Here is a 24,972-nt window from a genome sequence, read left to right as displayed (position 1 = left end):
CCCCCTGCCACGCCTCCGCGCGCCACTAGCCCCACCCGTCTCCCCGGCCCAGCCCCGCCGCTCGCCCTGTCCGGTGTCTCCCCGGCCCCTTGATTCTCCGCGTCTTCCTCGCAGGCCAGCCTAACCTCAGCCTGCATTGCGCCCTCCCGGCCTAGGGTGTCGCTGTACCGGCCTCCGAGCTCCACATAGACAAGTCCGGACCTCGGGCGGGGGCAGGAGACGGAGCTGAGCGGCGGGGGGCAGTGTCGCCTCGGTCTAGGGACGGCGGCGGAGTCGGTGGTCCCTGCGCGATGGCCACCTCGGTGTTGTGCTGCCTGCGGTGCTGCAGAGACGGCGGGACTGGCCACATCCCTCTGAAGGAGATGCCGGCCGTGCAGCTGGACACGCAGCACATGGGTAAGGGCCCTCCCTTCCCCAGACCCAACGGCTCACGGGGGCCGGGCGCGGCGGGCAGGGGGACCTGCAGGGTCAGAGGGTCCCCACGCTGCCCCGCCGCGCCGGCGACGCTGCGCCGACACCATTTCGTCTCGCAGATCTCTCCAGAAGCCGGCGGACTCCACCTGGGCCCGGTTCTGTGTTCAAGGCTGCGCAGCCCTCTCTGTGTCTGTCATCGCGAGTGGGCGTGTGGACCTCCCATTTTCACAGGAATCTCGGAGGCTTCCTCCGGAGATGTCACACGTCCTCGGGCGAGGGGGCGGAGAGTGCCCTTCTGGCGCGCCCCAGTGAAAACCTACACATTTTCAGAATGCTTCTAGGTCTGGTCTTGCTCCTCCTCCTGCCCTGACTGTCGGTCCTGTCTCTTGAGCCCCATCATTTATAGGTTGAATCCTATATTATTGGAAGTAATTTTCCTCTCACCTCCTAAAGTCGAAACAAGGCAGACTGCAGAAGTCTGAAGTCGCACCTCAGGTCAGAACTTGCCATTTCAACTAAAACCTCCCATTGCCCGACTCCTTAGTCATTGTGAGAGGTACTGTAATTTCATCTGACTGGCCTCTTCCCAACAGGTCTAACTGTTGAAAAATAAAATAGCACTTTGCTCCTTTGCATCTTGCTTTATCCTTTTAATTCCAAATCCATATAATTTATCTAACATTCTTCCTCTCCCATCATAGCCTCTTTCACCACCTTATTATTTCTTAGACTTTTCCCAGGTAGTTTCATGCTTCTGGAATGTGGTTCTAGAAGGAGAGATTTCCCAATATAATTATTTCAGTTAGAGTACTGTCTTTTTGTGGATTATTTTATTCTAACTGTACTTCTGCACTTTTGATTTTTTACACATTTCTGATTGTTTAAAGGACAGTGCATTGAAATAAAAAGGCACTTCTTAATATTTATGATAAAACTCTCTCGCCCAGTTTCCTTATAATTCTGGAAACACTCTGCCCACTATATTTTTGTATAACACATACTAAATGTGATAACTATATAATCACCTTGTATGTGTGTATTTACTTTTAATTCTCAGATCTCCCAAATGTAGTACAGAACCTTAATACATAAGTGATCTTTAAATTATTTTTTATCCATCATTATTTATAGACGATGGAGTTCAAATCCTATAGTTTTCCTCAGAAAATATTTCCATTTCAGTTACTCATTTACTGAAGTGATATTTATTAAGCAATTATCAGGTGGCAGGCATTGTTATAAGTGCTGAGAATATAGTGAAGGACAACCATACATAGTTCCTGGAACTCATGATCAACTGCAGCACTTCTTCCTATCTTTACTGTTAGACTCTTGAATTACTGCAGTCTCCTCTTTGGAGCATTCCTTTTCTCTGTCATCTGTTTCCTCTAGGAAGAGCTGGTCAGATATACTCATTCCACTGTGTTTTATTTCTCCAAAGCTGTCCAGCAACTGTCAGCTACTAACTGGATGAAATAGAGTAATGTCATCTCCAAATTTTCTAACTGCATGGAAGTTTTTTCTTCTTCTTTTCTTTCTTTTTTTTTTTTTTGAGACGGAGTTTCACTATTGTTGCCCAGGCTGGAGTGCTGTGGCACAATCTCCACTCACTGCAACCTCCACCTCCCGGGTTCAAGCAATTCTTCTGCCTCAGCCTCTTGAGTAGCTGGGATTACAGGCGCCCACCATCAAGCCCGGCTAATTTTTGTATTTTTAGTAGAGGCAGGGTTTCACCATGTTGGTCAGGGTGGTCTCGAACTGACCTCGTGATCTGCCTGCCTCTCAGCCTCCCAAAGTGCTGGGATTACAGGCGTGAGCCACCGCGCCCGGCCAGGAAGTTTTTTCTTAGCCTGTCTTTCTATAAACTTAAATTATTCAATCACAGAGGAGCCTGATTTGAGAACCTGAATAAAATGAAAGAAAAGGGTTGTTGAGTTAGAAGAACATGTTTCAAGCATGAATTGATCTTGACTTGAAAATAGAAACACATGGATTTGGTGGTGTGAAAGATTATTATATTAAATAACCTAAAAAATGTGGTTGCTTTTTTTTTTTTTTTTAACAAAATTGTCTGTATACTTCAAGTGATTCTCTCAGGGTTGTCACTTATTTTAGTGATGTTGTATTACTTAAAACCACTTTGGAATTCCTCTTTTGGAATTTTCTATGGCATAATTTTTGTAAGTATTATCATTGATGCCGTATCTTTGGCTTTTAATTGTGAATTGACATTTTAGAAACAAATGACTTCCAAGGCAGCTACTTTGAAAGGGACACCGCTCATTTGGAAATTTATGTTTCTTAAAACATCCTCTGTGGCTATGTTTATGTGGCATTCTGGCTGTACTCAAATTTGCCTTGACCGTCTAAGCAGCACCAATCATTAAAAGTACAGATTCTAAAACCGTCTGTGTACTTAAAAGAAATGGGATAAGCTTAAAATGATTCCCTAATGACTCATAAACACCCTGAATATTCTTTCTTTCTTTTTTTTTCTTTCTTTCTTTTTTTTTTTTTTTGAGAGGGAATCTCGCTCTGTTGCCCAGGCTGGAGTGCAGTGGCCTGATCTCAGCTCACTGCAACCTCCGCCTCCTGGGTTCAATTAATTCTCCTGTCTCAGCCTCCTGAGTAGCTGGGACTGTAGGTGCCCACCACCATGCCTGGTTAATTTTTGTATTTTTAGCAGAGATGGGGGTTTCACCACGTTGGCCAGGCTGGTCTTGAACTCCTGACCTCAAGTAATCTGCCTGCCTCAGCCTCCCAAAGAGCTGGGATTACAGGTGTTAGCCACCTCGCCTGGCCAAGAGTGTTATATCCCATTGTGCTCTGCAAAAGTCCTGAGATTCTGATTGTAGTTGATTAGGTCATGTAGCAGTTCTTGACTCAGTTACTGTGGCCAAGAAATGTGGAGGGCACTGATTGCCTTAACCTAGATCAAATGTTGTACACCTGAAGCAGAGATCGAGTCAGCTTTCTTGGAACTGTTTTGATCTCCAGAGGGAAGTCTGTCGGGAGAGGGAGAACAGATACTGCATGTCCACTACAAAGTGCTTAGCACAGCATATTAATTCATCCTTTATCAGTTATTTGATGAGCAGCTGCTCAATGCCAAGCACTGCATGGTCTTTGCCATCAAGGAGGATGCTCTCCAGTTGAAATTACTGGAGGTATATGGAGTAGCCAGATGCAAATTATTTATAAAGGTACTTTCCCAGAATTTGGGGGTTAACTTTTTTAATTAGAAAAAAAAGGATGTTAATGAATTTTTAGTAATCATACAATAGGATCTCAGTTTTGCCTTGTTTAAGGGAGAGCATCTCTTAACCAGTTTAGAATTGTGTTAGAATCTGAAAATTTTGCATTTCTTTTATGTATTTGTACCAAATAATTTTGTTTAACTGTTAATTCAACCTTTTGTTACTATGACCTAATTTTATTTAACCCCTTCTGGAAGAGTCCCATACAGTTCTAATATTCAGATCTGCTTGGCTGGTACAGTTACTGCCAGCAAAGTGGTGGTAGTGGCCACAAGTATGGGGAGTTATATGCATTGGTGTATGGGCTATTTCTTACATATTAGAATTATGTAATTCTGTGTATTCTTACACGTTAGAATTATGTATATTCTCTGATAGACGTTTTCCTAAATCAAATTGGTACTAGGATCACATCAGGAGACAGTGTCTCTCTTTCTCACTCTCATCTATAGATGTCGTTTCATCTAAAAAATTTTCTACGAGAATAAAGTGCATGTAAGAATGTTAAAACCTTGTTTACATATTTGCAATGTGATTGAAGTAGCTATCTTAATAAACATTTTAAGATCCTAAAGTTAGCAGTTTGTCACTGTCAGGTATTTCAACATAGATGTGTGTTCTTTTTCATATTCCCTGTACTCTTCAGTTCTTACATGACTAATGCACAAGTATAGTAGCTTGTATTTAGTAGGCATTCAGGTGGCTTTTAGTAAATTGTTTTAATTCATTTGAATAGAATTGAAAACTACCAATTTACTAAAGTCTCTTGTGTTTATGTTTTGGTTTAAATTAAGAAATTTATGAAATCATCAAATTGGTTTCCTGGCTAAAAATTAAAAGAGTTAGTCTATTTCTACCTTAAAAGTGTTTTAAACGTTCAATATGATTCAGAGTTATTACAGTTTACTTGAAACTGCTTAATTAAAACTTACTTCTCTCGCCCAGGCTAGAGTGCAGTGGTGCAATCTCAGTTCACTGCAACCTCTGCCTCCCAGGCTCAAGTGATCCTCCCACCTCGGCCTCCCAAGTAGCTGGGACTACAGGCTTGTGCCACCACACCAGCTAATTTTTGTATTTTTTATAGAGATGGGGTTTTGCAAGGTTGCCCAGGCTGGTCTCGACTTCCTGCACTCAAGCAGTCTGCCCACCTCGGCCTCCCAAAGTGCTGGGATTACAGGTATGAACCACTGTACCCAGCGTGCTTAATTAAAACTTATACATACAAATGAATATTACTTATAAATGTTCTCTTAGGAAAAAATAGTGAATTAAATATTTAAAATAATTCAGCTATATTTCAAAGTACTTACAGTGTCCCTATTTTTTGTGGACTGAGTTAGAACTGAACAAATTAATCCTGATTGTTGGATTGAAAATAGAAAACTTGGCCAGGCGCAGTGCTTCATGCCTGTAATCCCAGAACTTTGGGAGGCCAAGGTGGGCGGATCACGAGGTCAGGAATTCAAGACTAGCCTGACCAATATGGTGAAACCCCCATCTCTACTAAAAATATAAAAATTTAGCCAGGTGTGGTGGTGCACACCTGTAGTCCCAGCTACTCGGGAGGCTGAGGCAGGAGAATCGCTTGAACCCAGGAGGCAGAGGTTGCAGTGAGCCAAGACCGTGCCACTGCACTCCAGCCTGGGTGACAGAGCAAGACTCCATCTCAAAAAAGAAAAGAAAAGAAAAGAAAATACAAAACTTTACATAGTGTCTGCATTTTTTGTTTAGGAACAGATGTTGTTATTGTAAAGAATGGAAGAAGAATATGTGGAACAGGAGGTTGTTTAGCCAGCGCACCTTTACATCAAAACAAAAGCTATTTTGAATTCAAAATCCAGTCCACAGGTTGGTATAATGGTACTTTACTATTAAAAGTCCTAATTGTTCTAAATATTAAGAGTAATTTGTAACACATAAAAAAGATTCAGAAGGTAATATAAAAGCGCCAAACTCTTAGAAGATCTGGGTCTTCCACCTCTTGTTGTGTGATCCTGGGTAAATTAGTTAATTTAGTTAAATTAGGTTCAGTTTTCTCATCTATCAAATGGGTATTACAGGAGCTGCCCATTCTGCCTCACAGGAACTCTATGTATGAAAGTGTTTTAAGACAAGACATGCTGCATAAATATAAGGCACTAGTATTTTTAATGGGATCCGGATGAACCCTCTTGTTTGGTCAAGCATATAAGGTCAAACATATAAGCAGCATATACTCTTGCTATTTATTTTAGGATTAAAGTCAATCTGTTGATTCTGAGTTTTTCTTTTTTTTTTTCTTTTTTGAGACGGAGTCTTGCTCTGTCACCCAGGCTGGAGTGCAGTGGCGCGGTCTTGACTCACTGCAACCTCCGCCTCCCGGGTTCAAGCAATTCTCTTGCCTCAGCCTCTTGAGTAGCTGGGATTACAGGCATGCACCACCATGCCCAGCTAATTTTTATATTTTCAGTAGAGACCGAGGTTTCACCATGTTGGTCAGGCTGATCTCAAACTCCTGATCTTGTGATCTGCCCTCGTCGGCCTCCCAAAGTGTTGGGATTATAGGCGTGAGCCAGAGTTTTTCTCTTAACTCAGTTATTAAGATACCCTGATTCAGTGTTTTGAAGCAGTCATCAAATTCAGAATTCAGATAGAAGTCTGCAGTCTATATTTCTCTTTTTAAAATTTATGGAGTTTCTTGAACTGTAAAGCAATTCTATGTGATTATAATAGGTTAGTTAACTGTGCCTGTATTGTATATGGGAAAACTTTTAAAATAAAAGCTTTACTGTAAAGTGATCGGGCATAGTGGCTCACACCTGTAATCCCAACACTTTGGGAGGCCGAGGTGGGCAGATCACCTGAGGTCAGGAGTTCAAGACCAGCCTGGCCAACATGGTGAAACCCCATCTCTACTAAAGATACAAAAATCATCCAGGCATTGTGGTGGGCACCTGTAGTCCCAGTTACTCGGGAGGCTAAGGCAGGAGAATTGCCTGAACCTGGAAGACAGAGGCTGCAGTGAGCTGAGATTATGCCACTGCACTGCAGCCTGGGCAACAGAGTGAGACTCCGTCTCAAAAAAAAAAAAGTGGCTGGGCGTGGTGGCTCACGCCTGTAATCCAGCACTTTGGGAGGCCGAGGGGGTGGATCACGAGGTCAGGCATTTGAGACCAGCCTGGTCAACATAGTGAAACCCCATTTCTACTAAAAGTACAAAAAATTAGTCAGGCGTGGTGGTGGCTGCCTGTAATCCCAGCTACTCGGGAGGCTGAGGCAGGAGAATCACTTGAACCCAGAAGCCGGGGGTAACAGTGAGCCGAGATCATGCCACTGCGCTCCAGCCTGGGCAACAGTACAAGACTCTGTCTCAAAAAAACAAATACAAAAACAAAAACAAAACAAGCTTTATTGTAAATAAACTTCTAGTGAAATACTGCATCAGTAATGTGGGTAGAGAATAGGAAAATGAGAGTGGAGTAAATGAATCTTACTATTACTTGGCCAGCCTTGAATGATATGAAATTTCCCCCTAGGGCTTATTTTCTAAATTAGTTTTACTTATTTATTTATTTATAGATGAGGTCTTGCTCTGTCACCCAGGCTGGAGTGCAGTGGCATGATTATAGCTCAGTGCAGCCTTGAGCTTCTAGGCTCAAGCAGTACTCCTGCTGCAGCCTTCCCAGTAGCTGAGACTACAGGCTCAATCCACCGTGCCTAGCTCTAAATTAGTTTTAAATAATGATTTTCAATGGGGCATGGTGGCTTACACCTGTAATTCCAGCGCTTTGGGAGACTGAGGCAGGAGGGTTGCTCAAGGCCAGGAGTTTGAGACCAGCCTGGGCAACATAGCACAACCCCATCTCTACAAAGAAAAGAAAAATTAGCTGGGTGTGGTGGCTTAAAATACTGGGTAAGAAAATGATTTTACAACTTATTGTTAATTTCTCCTCTCCATGATATTGCTTATGGTATATATTGTTTGTCACTCATTGTAGATGTAAAAACTGAAGACAGTACATTCCCACTTTTCAAAGGGAGAGCTTGAAATTGAACTCCAGGCCATTTAAATTCAATGTGTAGCTTTTTAAAAATCTTTTTGAGATAATAATAATGATGATGATGACAGCTAGCATTTTCTGAATACTTGTTGTGTGCTTTACTTTCTCATGTTGTGGAGTACTTACACTGTTCCAAGTGCTTTACTTGGATTATCTTGTTGTATCTTTTCATTACCTTGCGAGGTGAGTACTGTTAGAATCCTCAGTTCACAGATAAGGGAACAAAGAGAGGTTAGGTAATTTGCGCAAGATGATGTAGCAGAGACCAGATTTAATCCTCATTTGCACTATTCCAGGGCCCACTCTCTTATCTCCTAGGCTGTACTACATCTGTGGAGAACATAGTATAGTTTGCAAGCTACTTTTATTTTATTTTATTTATTGAGACAGTGTCTGGCTTTGTCGCTCAGGCTGGAGTGCAGTGGAATGATCATGGATCACTGCAACCTCAACTTCCCTGGCTCCAACAATCCTCCCACCTCAGCCTCCTGAGTAGCTGGGGTTACAGGCACATGCTCCCATGCCCAACTAATTTTTGTATTTTTTGTAGAGACGGGGTTTGGGCATGTTGCCCAGGCTGGTGCAAACTACTTCTAAAAGAAGATTTTTTTAAAAGAGTAATAGAAAACAATTTAGTGTTAATACAGCACTTCCTTTAAAAAGTTTATACTCCCTTTTAAAATAACTCGATGGTTGTAGTCTTCAGATTTTGAGGGCATTTAAACTGTTATATTTTTAGGAATCTGGGGTATTGGTGTTGCAACTCAGAAGGTTAACTTGAATCAGATTCCTCTTGGCCGAGATGTGCACAGTCTGGTGATGAGAAATGATGGAGCCCTTTACCACAACAATGAAGAGAAAAATAGGCTGCCAGCAAACAGTCTTCCGCAGGAAGGAGATGTGGTGGTGAGTTCCCTCATGGAGTTGCTTTCCATTGTAAATGACTAAACTTGAACTGCTTTTAGTATCTACAGCTTTGTCTGGGAGTTTGTGGTTTGAATTCCAAAGCAATGGGATTGGATCTAATGAGATGGTGCATTTTCCAGGAGAGCACTTGGTGTAGATGTTGCACGCTACTCAACTGCCCCCTCCTTTTTAGAGCTGCCACTGGCTGGGAAAATCAGTGTGAACCCTTATTTCTACTCTGGAGAATTAATGACAGGCTGTCTGCTGATCACACATTCCTGTTTCTCTCACATTAGAGAAAACTTGGCCCACAATTCTAAAAGTTTGCTGAAGCTTATATTAGAAAATACTAGTTATTTTTAAGGCTGGATATCTCTTAGGGAAAATGTTCACATTTATTTCTTCTTCTTGTTTTTTTTTTTCTTAGAGTCTCGCTCTGTCACCTAGGCTGTAGTGCAGTGGCATGATCTTGGCTCACTGCAACCTCTGCCTCCCAGGTTCAAGCTATTCTCCGGCCTCAGCCTCCCGAGTAGCTGGGATTACAGGCACACACCACCAGGCCTGGCTGATTTTTTTTTATTTTTAGTAGAGACGGGGTTTCGCCATGTTGGCCAGGCTGATCTCGAACTCCTGACCTCAAGTGATCCACCTGCCTCGGCCTCCCAAAGTGCTGGGATTACAGGCATGAGCCACCGCGCCTAGCCACACATGTATTTCTTAATTTGTTATGAAATTCTATTAAGAGAATTACAGCATTTTATCAGAAATGTTCATCTTCATTAAACTTAACCTAATTAAACTCTTCAGAGAACGGAACTCAAAATGCTAAAGCTTGATCGTAGAAAAGTTTTTTTTTAGAAAGCAGAGGATAGTAAAAGTTACACGTTATTAAGACTTTTCTGTTTTTACTCCTAACTGGCTATATTTAACTCTTTACAAAGCTAGCACATTGAAAATGTAATCCAAAGATTTCTTTCTGTCTTTTCCAGATACTTCCTCCCACACTGCATTATCCAAAACCCCTCCCTATCCAGAGGTCAGGCCATTGATTTAGAACAGAGTCCTAGAGTCTCCTTCAGCCGAGGTGCCCTTGTACACTGAACCTTGGGTTCTCAATTCTGATATCAAGTTGAAAGGAATCTATGAATAATGAGAGAAGGATTCTAATAAGATGAAAAGATAAGAGAAATCCAGGTTAATTAATTATGAAAAGGTACAGTATTTTAGAAAGAATGAAGAAAGGTGTGGAAATTAAGATTTTTAATTACGGCCTGATCTTTCTTCTCTTTTTTGCAATTTAAAAAATATGAACAACTGTAAGTTTTTAATTGTTGGAAGTTTTTTTTCCAGAATTGACTAAAAAAGGAGATGAAAGGCATAAGCCATTAAAAAAATCTGCTTTTTCCCATGCTTTTTGAATAGTTGGTTCTGTATTTGTAGATCATTGCCAGATGCCCATAATATGGAACATCCTTATTCAAATGGTAATTTCTTAAAAGAGAATCTTGAAGTCAAGTTGATGCTGTCAACCTGCTTACCCTAAAAGATGAAATTCAAACATAAGAAAGGATAATCAGTAACAAATGTTTTTCTTTGTTGATGAACTGAAACTTCTACCTGCCTTCCTATCTCATTTCATTCATTGTAATGTCTGATAGCACAGTGTGACAGACTGAAGAATGCCACTTTTAGTCTGTCAGTGTTGTTAAATTAGACTTCGAGTTTTCATATGAGCTCATTCTCATAAAAGGAGAACTAAAACTATGAAATACATGCAGAGCCAAGAAAAGAAAAACATTACCCTGCCATTTTAACTAGTTCAAACACTGGAGAAAAAATTTTACCAAATTGTTAACTGTGGCATGGAATAAGTAGAATGGATTATAAGACAGGAAAAGCATCTCATGTGTTTAGAATTTAAGTCATGTACCATTCTCTGAGGAGAAATCAAGAAAAATAAGCTGTGAACATCTAACCAAATGATTATATGATTATATTCATATGATAATCACCCAGTACAGCACGGCCTGCTACAGAACTAGAAAGACATACATGAAACAGTTTATGCTCACTTTCTCCTTTTTTTTTTTTGTTTTCAGATGGCCACTCGCTCTGTCACCCAGGCTGGAGTGCAGTGGCGCTATCTTGGCTCACTGCAAGCTACACCTCCTGGGTTCACGCCATACTCCTGCCTCAGCCTCCTGAGTAGCTGGGACTACAGGCGCCCGCCACCACAACTGGCTAATTTTTTTCATTTTTTACTAGAGACGGGTTTTCACTGTGTTAGCCAGGATGGTCTCCAACTCCTGACCTCATGATCTGCCCACCTCGGCCTCCCAAAGTGCTGGGATTACAGGCGTGAGCCACCGTGCCCAGCCTACTTTCTCCTTATACATATAATTCTGAAAAGTACAAATTTCATTCTAACATGCATTTATCAGTTTACTTTTAGAGAAGTCTTATAAACATTCTATGTAATAATAACAATAACGAACACTTCTAAGCATTTATTTATTGAGATGGAGTCTCACTCTGTTGCCCAGGCTGGATTGCAGTGGTGCCATCTCGGCTCACTGCAACCTCCACCTCCTGGATTCAAGCGATTCTCCCGTCTCAGCCTCTCTAGTAGCTGGGACTACAAGTGCGTGCCACCACGCCTGGCTAATTTTTGTATTTTTTAGTAGAGACGGGGTTTCACCATATTGGACAGGCTGGTCTCGAACTCCTGACCTCGTGATCCACCCACCTTGGCCTCCCAAAGTGATGGGATTACAGGCATGAGCCACCGTGCCCAGACCTAAGCATTTATTATGGGCACTGTTCTAAGTGCCTGGCAAGGATTAAATTGTTTAATGCTCATAATGGCCCTTTGAAATAGGTATTATTATTATTATTATTATTATTTTCTTTTTTTTTGAAATGGAGTTTTGCTCTTGTTGCCCAGGCTGAAGTGCAATGATGCAGTCTCGGCTTACTGCAACCTTCACCTCCCGGGTTCAAGCGGTTCTCCTGCCTCAGCCTCCTGAGTAGCTACAATTACAGGTGCCTGCCACCATTCCCAGCTAATTTTTTTGTGTTTTTAGTAGAGACAGGGTTTCGCCATGTTGGCCAGGCTGGTCTGGAACTCCTGACCTCAAGTGATCTACCCACCTCAGCCTCCCAAAGTGCTGAGATTACAGGTGTGAGCCACCACGCCTGTACGGTAGTAGTATTATTATCCCCATTTTACAGATTAAGAGAAGTCAAGTAACTTCTTATGTGAGTTAATTACAAGACTATATAGCTCAGCCAGATACTATGGCTCATGCCTGTAATCCTAGCACTTTGAGAGGCCAAGGCAGAAGGATCCCTTGAGCTCAGGAATTTGAGACCAGCCTGGGAAACATAGTGAGACCCCATCTCTACAAACAAACAAACAAATAAATAAATAAATAAATAAATAAATAAATAAAATTTAAAAAGAAAATTAGCCGGGCATAGTGGCATGCCCCTGTAGTTCCAGCTACTTGGAAGGCTGAGGTGGGAGAACTGCTTCAGCCCGGGAGATAAAGGCGGCAGTGAGCCGTGATCCTGCCGCTGCACTCCACCCAACCTGGGCCACACAGAGCAAGACCTTGTCTCTGGCCGGGCGCGGTGGCTCACGCCTGTAATCCCAGCACTTTGGGAGGCCGAGGTGGGCAGATCACCTGAGGCCGGGAGTTCGAGACCAGCCTGACCAACATGGAGAAACCCCGTCTCTACTAAAAAAAATACAAAAAATTAGCCAGGCGTAGTGGTGCATGCCTGTAATCCCAGCTACTCGGGAGGCTGAGGCAGGAGAATCACTTGAACCTGGGAGGCGGAGGTTGCAGTGAGCCGAGATTGCGCCATTGCACTCCAGCCTAGGCGACAAGAACGAAACTCTGCCTCAAAAAAAAAAAAAAAGACCTTGTCTCAAAAACAAAAACAAAAACCAAGATCATACCTGAAGCAGTCTAATTTCAGAATCTGTTCACTAACCTGCACACAATTATTAATAAAGACATAGAACACACAGTATATTTTGCTATCATTTTGGCAGAATCAAACCCAGTTTCTTCATCATAGAATAGATTAGGTTAGAAAATACTTGAACTGGCCCATCACAGTGGCACATGCCTGTAATCCCAGCACTTCGGGAGGCTGAGGCGGGCGTATCACACTGAGCCAAGGTCGCGCCACTGCACTCCAGCCTGGGCGACAGAGTGAGACCCAGTCTCAAAAAAAAAAAAAAAGAAAGAAAATACTTGAACTAAACTATACTGGGGGTGGGACTTCTCACATCTTTCCTCACTTCTTTGGTACTGGGATTTTGCTACTGCAGGCTTGGGTTTAAAACTTGCTTGTTTGAGGCTGGGCGCGGTGGCCAACGCCTGTAATCTCCACATTTTGGGAGACCGAGGCGGGCAGATCATTTGAGGTCAGGAGTTCAAGACCAGCCTGGCCAACATGGTGAAACCCCATCTCTACTAAAAATGCAAAAATTAGCCAGGCATGGTGGCGGGCGCCTGTAATCCCAGCTACTGGGGAGGCTAAGGCAGGAGAATCTCCTGAACCTGGGAAGTGGAGGTTGCAGTGAGCCAAGATCATGCCATTGCACTACAGCCCGGGTGACAGAACGAGACTCTGTCTCAAAAAAAAACAAAAAACAAACTTGTTTGTTTGCAATCGGCCACTGGGGGATGAAAGTGCCTGGATTACAACCTCACTGATCTGAACTGCTAGATTTCTGGTAGTCCCATAATGAGAGTAACATACTTTCTTTTTTATGTAATTAAGTTTTTGTTTTTTAAAATGAAAACAGACTGTTTCATTAGAAAAGTGAATCCCAGCCATCAGCTAGCTTTATTACTATTATCTAAAGACATAAACTAAAGCGAAACAAAGGCAATCTATGTACTATTTATCTTTCTCAGTATTCCTTAATTATTAATAATTGTTTAAGTTAACCCTGGCTTTGCTAAGAATTGAGAATCTTTCATACCACTTACCACATTAGCTTCTCTGGGCTTTTGCTGTCTTGCTTGTAAAGAGAGAGAATTTAAGACTAAGATGATCTATAAAATGTTTTTTTTTTTACCTCTAAAAAGCTTTTAACTTGATAGAATGTATCCACAGTCAGAAATCCTGAAATCCTTGAAGTGGTTTGCTTCTTGGTCTATGATGACTTCTCTATTGAAAGATCTCTGCTGTCTTTCAAGGGAAAGATCTCTTTTTGTTATCAGTTAGTAGCTATTGTATAAAGTTTTAAAGAGAGATATGGTGATTAAGAGCAAGTGTTTAAAGAGAGGCATGGTGATTTAGAGAGAGGTATTGTGATTAAGAGCAAGGATTCTGAAACCATACTGCATGGATTTAAATCACAGCTTTTCCACTTCCTAGCTGTGCAACCTTAGGTAAATTACTTAATCTTTCTGTGCTTTAGCTTCATCTGTAAAATGGGGATAGTAATACTGTCTTGTTGTGAGGATTAAATGAGTAAATATGAACTGCCTAGAATAGTAGCACTATTGTTATATAACATGGGCTAAGTCTTTTCTAGCCTTTTATTTATTTATATAAATAATTTATATTTATATAAATAAATATTTTTTATATAATTATAAAATAATTATTTTAACAATAATTATTAATAACACTAATTGTGATTTTTTTCCCATCAATAGTGTACCGAGTAATTTTATTACATTGTTTTTTAAATCATTTGAGCTACTATTTTTGTTTTTTAACTTGAAACTAATTACCAATTTTATTCAGTTGTGAACACCAGCTTTTCCTTGATAATACACTTGACACATTTGAAACCAGAGTAAAGAGATGTAGAAATGTGTTATTTCTTCCTGGAAATAAAATGTATAGAGACGTTTCTTCATAATTTGAAAACAGTGACAGGTAGTAAGTCCTGACAGTGAAAAAAACCTCATTGTTTTTCCCTCTTTAGATCAAATTCTGTAGAGAAAGAGCAGCGTTTTCTGTATGAGTGTAAAAGGTTTCTCTATTCATGGTATGTAGTACTTATATTATCTTAGCATTCAAAATATAAAATCCAGATTATACAAATATAATTCTAGGATTTAAACTGTTGGCTTTGTTTTACCTCTAATGTGGACTCTTGGGATGTTACCTGACTTTATCCCCCCTCATAATCACTACTCATTTTTTTAGCTCAGTTCAAGTAGGATTCTACCAAATTGTCAACCCTTAATGAAAATTGTTGTCAGCCTATGCTTAGCTTTTTGTGTTTCCATACTTCCCAGTCAATGCTTTCTGACAGCTCAGCTTTTATGGAACGTTTCTGTTTTTTCCTTCCTAGGGTATTACTTATGACCATGTCGAATTAAATGTATACTTGAATGGAAAAAACATGCATTGTCCAGCATCAGGTATACGAGGGACAGTGTATCCAGTTGTTTATGGTAAGCAAAAATATTTCTAATGTATTATTACATACATATTAACTTGTTTGGTGTGTGTATCAGTCTGTTTTCATGCTGCTATAAAGATATACCCAAGACTGGGTAATTTATAAAGGAAAGAGGTTTAATTGACTCACAGTTCCACAGAGCTGGGGAGGCCTCAGGAAACTTACAATCATGGCGGAAGGGGAAGCAAACACATCCTTCTTCACATGGGAATAGGAAGGAGAAGATTGAGCGAAGTTGGGGAAAGCCCCTTATGAAACCATCAGATCTTGTGAAAACTCACTCACTTTTACAAGAACAGCATGAGCGTAACCACCCCCATGATTCAATTACCTCCCACTGGGTCCCTCCACAACACATGGGGATAATGGGAACTATAATTCAAGACGAGATTTGGGTGGGGACACAGCCAAACCATATCAGTGTGTATGTTACTTTTATAGCTGTCATCTAGAAATCTGGCCACATTGTTAATAAGGACCTTTTTATTTTATTTATTTATTTATTGTTTGAAACGGAGTGTCACTCTGTCACCCAGGCTGGAGTGCAGTGACACGATCTCAGCTCACTGCAACCTCCGCCTCCTGGGTTCAAGCGATTCTCCTGCCTCAGCCTCCCGAGTAACTGGGATTACAGGTGCCTGCCACCACGCCTGGCTACTTTTTGTATTTTTAGTAGAGATGGGGTTTCACCATGTTGGCCAGGCTGGTCTTAAACTCCTGACCTCAGATGATCCACCCGCCTCAACCTCCCAAAGTGCTGGGATTACAGGCATAAGTCACCGTGCCCAGCCATAAGGACCTTTTTATATGGAATGTAGTTGCTAGGATATTACAATCCCACTTTGCAGGATTAAGGATAGTTTCTGTTCCCCATGTATTAAAATAAACTTGCTAAATACAATGATTACACTTAAATATGCAATAACCGTACTCCCTTTTTCAACATGTAGTTTTATGTTTTAGAAAGTTTCAAAAAGCTTTACTGAATTTAGAAAACTTTTTCTGCAAGTCATTGGGAATGATTGCATGGCCAGGAAACATAATTATAAATAATATTTTGGAATTAGAGATGAGAATTTTATGTAGACTGTACATTAATAACCCTTACAAAATTCCTTAAATGTTAATGCTCTTCTGAGGGAAATAGTGACTTAGAATTTTAATTTTAACTTTAATTTTTTGTTTTTTTGTTTTGTTTTGTGACAGAGTCTTGCTGTGTCCCCCAGGCTGGAGTGCAGTAGCCCGATCACAGCTCACTGCAGCCTCAAACTCCTGGGTTCAAGCAATCCTCCCACCTCAGCCACCCCAGTAGCTGGGACTACAAGTGTGCACCACTATTGGGATTACAGGCATGAACCACTGCATCCAGCCTACCTTAATTTTTATTATAGAAAACTCCAAACATGTACAGAAGTAAAAAGAATAGTATAATAAACCCTCATATACTCATCAGCCAGCTTCAAACAATTATCAACTTGTAACCAATCGGGTTTCATCTACACCCCCCCACCCCCAATGCTGCTATTGTTCTTCACTTACCCTCCTTGGGTTATTTCGAGGCAAATGCCAGATAATATATAATTTTATTCATAAATGTTTTATTTGTATCTCGAAAAAAAGGTCTCTTTCTTTTTTTTTTTTAGACAAACATAACCACAATGTCTTTATCAATCCATTCTGCTTTATTTTTTATACTATTAACTTTTTTTTTTTTTTTTTTTTTTTTTTTGAGACAGAGTCTCACTCTGTCACCCAGACTGGAGTGCAGTGTTGTGATCTTGGCTCACTGCTGCCTCCGCCTCCTGGGTTCAAGCTATTCTCGTGCCTCAGCCTCCAGAGTAGCTGGGATTACAGGTGTGTATCACCACACCCAGCTAACTTTTGGGGTTTTTTTGTATTGTTTTGTTTTTTTTGAGACAGAGTCTCATTCCATCGCCAGACTGGAGTGCAGTGGCACGATCTTGGCTCACTGAAACCTCCGCCTCCCAGGTTCAAGCGATTCTCCTGCCTCAGCCTCCCGAGTAGATGGGACTACAAGCACGCACCACCACACCCCGCTAATTTTTGTATTTTTAGTAGAGATGGGGTTTCACCATGTTGGCCAGGATGGTCTTGATCTCTTGACCTTCTGTTCTGCCCGCCTCGGCCTTCCAAAGTGCTGGGATTATAGGTGTGAGCACCTGGCCAACTTTTCTATTTTTACTAGAGATGGGGTTTCACCATGTTGGCCAGGCTGATCTCGAACTCCTGAGCTCAAGTGATCTGCCCACCTCGGCCTCCCAAAGTGCTGAGATTATAGGCATGAGCCACCGTGTCCAGCCTATTTTGTATTATCAACTTTAAATAAACAGGTATATGATTTTTCTGCCTGTAGTTTCAGTAAGTTTAAAAATATTTTCTCATTTAAGTTCTTAAATTTGGGTTATAATAAGAACTAATTAGGACTGGCGCCGTGGCTCACACCTATAATCCCAACACTTTGGGAGGCCGAAGCCGGTGGATCACTTGATGTCAGGAGTTTGAGACCAGCCTGGCCAACATGGTGAAACCCCATCTCTACTAAAAATACAAAAAATTAGCCAGACGTGGTAGCGCACTCCTGTAATCCCAGTTACATGGGAGGCTGAGACAGGAAAATCGCTTGAACCCAGGAGATGGAGGTTGCAGTGAGCCGAGATCACACCACTGTGCTCCAGCCTGGGTGACAGAGCAAGACTCCATCTCAAAAAAAAGAAAAAAAAAAAAGAACTAATTTAATTACATTTGTTGTAGTTTACTATAAAAGCAGCACTGGTGCAATGACTCATGCCTGTAATCCCAGCACTTTGGGAGGCTGAGGTAAGAGTTGCTCGAGTCCAGGAGTTGAAGACCAGCCTTGAGCAACATAGTGAGAACACGTCTCGACAAAAAATTTTAAAATTATCCAGGTGTGGTTGTATGTGCCTGTTGTCCCAGCTACTTGAGAGGCTGAGCTGAGAGGATCTCTTGAGCCGGGGAGGTCAAGTCTCCTGTGAGCAGTGATCATCGTGCCACTGCACTCCAGCCTTGGCACCAGAGTAAGACCCTGTCTCAAAAGCAAAATAAAATTAAAATAATAAAATAAAAATAGCAGTATCAATGATGACAAACTGGGATGTCAGAATTATACAATAACAAATATAAATAATAATATGATAATAGCCAAAGCTTGTGATTACCTTTTAGTTTAAGGTTTTCATTAGCCTTCTTTTCTCCTAAAATTACTTTTCAGTCATTTTACCTTCTGTGTCCTTGCATGTAAATGTGTGTTTTAAAACTCAATTTAGTGTTGCATATTGGGTAAGCCTAAAAGCAATTCCTTTATTTACTTGAGTAAATGGAAATTTAGCTTGATATTTGAAATAGGTTAGCCTGAGAAATAAAATAAATATCAGTAGAGTGACAGTCATACAAGTTAACTGTAGCAAATAAGTTTAATGCTCTAAACTGTTTCTTTTATTCAGCATTATTTGTAATGTACTAAGGTTATAGATACTAAATTATATTTCATAAATTGAACTCATAAATCAGTCCAATTAAACCAAGTGTTTTAATAGCCTGATCCTATCAAAGATAAACATAAAACTTAAATCCCTTTACTCTTTTGTCTTCCATCCCTAATCCTTGATCAATCCAATCACTCATTTTGTCTCTTCTTACACTCAGCCTGTAGAAAGAAAAAGACTGCATAACACTGAAGAAGTGTGGTTACAAAGTTACGACTTCCTGGCTGGGCGCAGTAGCTCACGCCTGTAATCCCAGCACTTTGGGAGGCCGAGGCAGGCGGATCACGAGGTCAGGAGATAGAGACCATCCTGGCTAACAGGGTGAAACCCCGTCTCTACTAAAAATACAAAAAATTAGCTGGGTGTGGTGGCGGGTGCCTGTGGTCCCAGCTACTCGGGAGGCTGAGGCAAGAGAATAGCGTGAACCGGGGAGGCGGAGCTTGCAGTGAGCCGAGATCATGCCACTGCACTCCAGCCTGGGTGACAGAGCGAGACTCTGTCTCAAAAAAGAAAACAACAAAACAAAACAAAAAAAACAAAGTTATGACTTCTAGCCTAATCTGAGCTCTCAATAATTTTCAGCAATTCTTTGTGCATGTCTATGCATTCTGTGCTTCTTGCATTCTCTATTCATCCTCTGAAAATGCCTTGCCTTCTACCTTACAAAAAAAAACAGGCAATCACAAGTGAACTCCAGCTTCCCTCTCTTCAGGTCCAATCCTGCCTTCTTTCCATCTCATCTCAGAAGTGGTACTCTGCATGTTGCAAACACTCTATCTGTAGTCTGGGTTCCAAACTCCCCAACTCTGGAACGTCACTTTGTCAGTTATTTCATCGATATCTCATGTCATGGGCCTCCCTCTTCAGTGCTTATAAACATTCTAAGCCCCATCCCAAACGCCCTTCTTTGGGCATGCATCCCTCACTAGTCCTGTGTTTCCCCTTCCCTGGATGGCCACATTTCTTCTAGAATAACCTATATCTGCCATCTTTATTGTTTTTCTTTCTTTTTTTTTTTTTTAACATTTAGGTTCGGGGGTACATGTGAAGGTTTGTTACACAGGTAAACTGGTGTCACGGTGGGGGGTTTGTTGTATAGATTACTTGACTAGCTCAAGGGTAGAGCATTTGACACCTTTATTGTTATTGTTCGTTTGTTCTGCAACCCAATTCAGCTGCCATTACACCACTAATTGAAACCACCCTTGTTAAAATCACTGGTGACTTCATGAATGTCAAATCCAGTATTTACATTTTTTTCTGCATTTATGCTGAAATATAAAGTATATAGTAATGTGCATTAAACTTATATGTGCAATTTAACAAATAGCTATCAAGTGAACACTCAACATTACCACTTAGATCAAGAAATAGAACATTTTCTTGGCCCAGATGCAGCCCGCACCACAGCTGCATTCCTCACCCAGGGGGAGTAATCACTATTGGGTGGCAGTGCTGATTATTTACTTGCTTTGCTTTACGGTCATGTTTTGTTTTGTCATCACCAGGGTCAAGGTAATGAACATATTCACCACCCCAAAGGTTTCCTTCTGCCTCTTATATCCTACTCACCTCTCCCTACCCCAGCCCCAACAAACAACCACTGATCTGCTTTCTGTCACTACAGATTAGCCCATATTTTCTAGAGTATTATATTAACAAAATCATATGGTCTTTTGGTCTGGCTTCTTTCACTCAGCACAATTATTTGAAGATTCATTTATGCTGTAGCATATATCAATAATTCATCAGTTTTTATTGCTGAGAAGTGTAGCATTGTGTGGATATATCACAATTTCTTTATCCTTCACCAGTTGATGGACATTAGGGTTGTTTCCAGTGTGGGACTATTACAAATAAAGCTATTGTGAACGTTTGAAAATATGTCTTTGGATATACACATTCATTTCTCTTGAGTAAATACCGGTAAAAACATTTAGAAGCTGAGTAAGGCCTGCAGTCTAGTTCACAGTAGTGTACCAATGTCAGTTTCCTGGTTTGGATGTTGAGCTGTAGTCATGTAAGATGTTACCACTGGGGCAAACTGTACAAAGGGTGCACTGGACTCTTAACATTTTTGCAACTTCCTGTGAATCTATACTTTTTCAAAGTTAAACATTTTTTTAAAAAGTAATATGTCTTAATTATATAAAATTGAGAAAATGCAGATAAGCAAATAAGAAAAAAATTACCCATATTTACATCCTCTTGAGAGAATTACTAATAATATTTTTATATATATCCTTCCAGTGTTTTTGACAGATAGATTTTGATTTTTGTTGTGGCTGTTTTTACCCATAGGATTATGTTTTGTAACAGGGACAGCAGATATATTTATTCTCCTTACCTATTAATATCGTAGTATTATGGAGACAGTTTATTTTATTTTATAATTATGTATTCATTGAAATTAAAGTATTTGCTTCTAATTTATTTTCTTTCTTTTTGTATCCTTTAGTTGATGACAGTGCAATTTTGGATTGCCAGTTCAGTGAGTTTTATCATACGCCTCCACCTGGTTTTGAAAAAATATTATTTGAACAGCAAATCTTCTGAATGTATTTGTTTTTAAAACTTGTATTTCTGCACTGTTAAAAAATGTTCATCATTTAATAAAACTTTACCTGGCCTATAGATGAAAATATATTCTTAAAAATATGCTTGTTGATGCTGTCTAAGGAACCAATGTATTCAGTATACCACCCTGAAGTTGTGATTTAAAATACTTTATGTTTTGTGAAATGAAAATAAGCATTTGGGCAGTTTATTTAATTCTTATTTAAATAAATAGAATTATGGGTTTAATTAACAGTATAACATGACTATATATACATATATATTTAAAGGGAATTCTTTCTTACATAATATATTTGTTTTGATAGAGATGTAGAGTTGGGTGGGTGTTTTTGTCACTCTGAAGTTTAGACCTCATTAAATATTTGACATCTACAGTTGGATAATTTTGCCGCTTAGTGTCCTTTTTTATATACAATATAACAAAGTGAGAGAAATTTATATTACTGGCAATTTCATTTTTGGCAGTCTATTTCTGTATCATGTACCACTTTTCTTAAAACTTAAATTGCTTATTTTGTTGTGTAATGTCATTGCTTTTGATTTGCTTTGTGAAAGGAGATAAACGTTTCAGTAATTGTCAGAGCATTTTGTTGCCTCAGGCTGTGTTACCTCAATTTCAGAGTAAGTAGTGGTTGATAGTAATGTAGTATACACTGGCAGACATCTAGAATAGTATGATGCTTTACATTTAAATGAGGTTATTCTTTTAAGGACTTTTATTTGTATGTTTTCTGTAAGGAATAATAAAATAATTGTAATTAAGGAATATACCATACTATATTAAACACATTCTTCCTATTTTGTTAGTTAAACACTAAATTCACATCACCCGTGATTATTTCAGTTCAGAGATAAGTGAATCCTCTTCATGACCCTGAGTCTTTGCCTGGTTCTTAAGAATCACTGTCCTTTAGTTAACGCCCTGTGACCTGAACCAATCACTCTATACATCTTTAGACACGTTGTCTGTTTTCAAATGAGCATAGCAAGGATGCATACATTTCCCTCCTTTTATCAACTAGAAACAGTACATTGTTCAGGAAAACATGAGTGTTAGAATTAGAAAGAGATCCAAATTGTAGTTTTGCTGCTCATCCTATTTTCTCCTCTCCAAGTCTCAGATTCCCATTTATAAAAGGAGCAATCATACTGACATAAGATTCTATGATTAAATAAGGTAATACATATATAACACCTTAATAATCATAGGCACTTGCGCCAGGCGCGGTGGCTCACACCTGTAATCCCAGCACTTTGGGAGGCTGAGGCGGGAGGATCACAAGGTCAGGAGATCGAGACCATCGTGGCTAACATGGTGAAACCCTGGCTCTACTAAAAAAATACAAAAAAAATTAGCCAGGTGTGGTGGCGGGCGCCTGTAGTTCTAGCTACTCTGGAGGCTGAGGCAGGAGCATGGCTTGAACCCGGGAGGCGGCGCTTGCAGTGAGCCGAGATTGCCCCACTGCACTCCAGCTTAGGCAACACAGTGAGACTCGGTCTCAAAAAAAATTAAAATAAAATAAAAATCATAGGCACTTAGTAAGTGTAGTTTCCTGGATGGTAAAGCATCAGGGAAAGTGGTTTTCTTTCTTTTTTTTTTTTCTCGTTTTTTTTTTTTGAGACAGAGTCTCACCTTGTCACCCAGGCTAGAGTGTACCCAGGCGCGATCTTGGCTCACTGCAACCTCTGCTTCCCAGGTTTAAGCGATTCTTTTGCCTCAGCCTCCCGAGTAGCTGGGACTACAGGTGCCCGCCACCACGCCCGTGTAATTTTTGTATTTTTAGTAGAGATGGGGTTTCACCATGTTGTCCAGGCTGGTCTCAAACTCCTGACCTCATGATCCACCTCCCTCAGCCTCCCAAAGTGCTGGAATTATAGGCGTAAGCCACCGCACCCAGCCAGAAAGTGGTTCTCATGATGCTTCTCAGACCGGCAGCATCAGCATCACTGGAACTTGTTAAAAATGGACACTCTCAGAACCCACGCCAGACCCACCAAATCAGTTTGAGAACTGCCATTCAGTAGAGAATTATTTGCCTACTGTAAATTTTCTAAGGATTTATGATGGGCTATTTTTGACCCATAGGCTCAGAGAATCCTGCAAAATCCTTTTTTATTGTTTATTCTGCAGACAAAAATGTGACAATATGCTTTGAAAACATAGATATACTTGAGTAACATTTATTTACATAAATCCCAAATTCTACCTCTGAAGGTATATGAAATTTAACTATGTATGTATTATGCATTTTGTCTGGCTTTCTATCATAATTTTAATTTGTAAAGAATGTGCTTACTTGGGAAAGCAAATTAAAGTGACTACTGTTTGCTATCGTTATGATGTTATCTACCTCTTTTTAAAATTTTTTTAAATTTTTATTTTATTTTATTTTATTTTGAGACAGAGTCTCGCTCTATCGCCAGGCTGGAGTGTAATGGCACAATCTCAGCTCACTGCAACCTCCACCTCCCGGGTTCAAGCAATTCTTCTGCCTCAGCCTCCCAAGTAGCTGGGACTACAGGCGCACGCCAACACGCCTGGCTAATTTTCACACTTTTAGTAGAGACGGGGTTTCACCATGTTGGCCAGAATGGTCTCGATCTCTTGACTTCGTGATCCGCCAGCCTCGGCCCCCCAGAGTGCTGGGATTACAAGCATGAGCCACTGCGCCCGGCCTCTACCTCTCATTTTTTTTTAAGCCAACCTTTTGAAAAATCATATTCTTTTCTGCCTCTAATTATACAACAGAGACATAGTACTAAAAATGATACTGAAGTTTATGTCCATGACAACAGTTTGGTGAAATCTAGGTGTGTTTTTATCTCCATACATATCAAATTTATCTTAAGAAAATTACATTGAGCTGGCCGTCCTTCCACAACCCATAACCTTAGTCTAATCATGAGAAATCAGACAAATTCAGAGGGGCATCCTATGAAACACTTAATGATGCTACTCAAAACTTTCAGGGTCATCAAAACATGGAAAGTCAGGGAAACTGCCACACCCAGGAGGAGCTTAAGAGGACATAACAAGTGTAATGTGGTAACTGGATAGGATGCTGGAGCAGAAGAACATTAGGTGAAAACTAAGGAAATCTGAATAAACCATGAACTTTAGTTAATAATGTATCATTATATCATTCATGAATTGTAACAAATGAACCATACTAACGTAAGATGTTAACAGGAGAAACTAGGAGAGTTTATATATGGGAACTCAATGCTGTCTTCTCTTTTTCTATAAATACAAACTGTTCTAAAAAACTAAGTTGACCGGAAGTGGTGGCTCACGCCTGTAATCCCAACACTTTGGGAGGCCGAGGCGGGTAGATCACCTGAGGTCAGGAGTTTGAGACCAGCCTGGCCAACATAGCAAAACCCCATCTCTACTAAAAAATACAAAAATTAGCCAGGAGAGGTGGCAGGCACCTGTATCCCAGCTGCTCGGGAGGCTGAGGCACGAGAATCACTTGAAACCGAGAGGCACAGATTGCAGTGAGCTGAGATTGCGCCACTGCACTCCAGCCTGGGTGACAGAGTGAGACTCCATCTCAATAAATAAATAAAGTCTATTTTAAAAAGTACATTGGGCCGGGCGTGGTGGCTCACACCTGTAATCCCAGCACTTTGGGAGGCCGAGGCGGGCGGATCATGAGGTCATGAGATCGAGACCATCTGGCTAACATGGTGAAACCCCGTCTGTACTAAAAAAATACAAAAAAATTAGCTGGGCGTGGTGGCAGGCGCCTGTAGTCCCAGCTACTTCGGAGGCTGAGGCAGAAGAATGGCGTGAACCTGGGAGGCGGAGC

General features: G+C 40.6%; 1 protein-coding gene across 4 annotated transcripts; it reads left to right on the top strand.

Moving 5' to 3' along the window:
* Positions 1-4: 4 nt before the first annotated feature.
* On the top strand, positions 5-23,498 carry SPRYD7 (SPRY domain containing 7). 4 transcript variants are annotated; one of them, XM_522757.6, is made up of 5 exons: positions 5-396; positions 5,403-5,519; positions 8,451-8,617; positions 14,949-15,051; positions 21,042-23,498. In XM_522757.6, exons 1-5 carry the CDS (start codon positions 291-293, stop codon positions 21,137-21,139), a joined length of 591 nt encoding a protein of 196 aa, XP_522757.2. In that variant the 5' UTR covers positions 5-290; the 3' UTR covers positions 21,140-23,498. The 4 variants fall into 4 exon arrangements, with proteins under 4 accessions (XP_522757.2, XP_063648631.1, XP_054521299.1 ...); XM_063792561.1 differs by lacking the exon at positions 21,042-23,498 and adding an exon at positions 16,266-16,671 and having other exon boundaries at positions 18-396; XM_054665324.2 differs by lacking the exons at positions 14,949-15,051; positions 21,042-23,498 and adding an exon at positions 10,717-10,990 and having other exon boundaries at positions 28-396.
* Positions 23,499-24,972: the final 1,474 nt, after the last annotated feature.

Source organism: Pan troglodytes, chromosome 14, assembly GCF_028858775.2.
Source record: "Pan troglodytes isolate AG18354 chromosome 14, NHGRI_mPanTro3-v2.0_pri, whole genome shotgun sequence".
Taxonomy (NCBI): Eukaryota; Metazoa; Chordata; class Mammalia; order Primates; family Hominidae; genus Pan; species Pan troglodytes.
Note: the sequence above shows the minus strand (reverse complement) of the source record. Positions and strands in the feature narration are given on the sequence as shown.

What these genes read in the sequence shown, in the direction of transcription:
- SPRYD7 (XM_054665324.2), top strand. Translation starts at nt 291, where the DNA reads ATGGCCACCTCGGTGTTGTGCTGCCTGCGGTGCTGCAGAGACGGCGGG. An exon ending in ATTCAAAATCCAGTCCACAG is followed by an intron (nt 5,520 to 8,450) that starts GTTGGTATAATG and finishes TTATATTTTTAG; the next exon opens with GAATCTGGGGTATTGGTGTT. An exon ending in CGCAGGAAGGAGATGTGGTG is followed by an intron (nt 8,618 to 10,716) that starts GTGAGTTCCCTC and finishes TTTTGTTTTCAG; the next exon opens with ATGGCCACTCGCTCTGTCAC.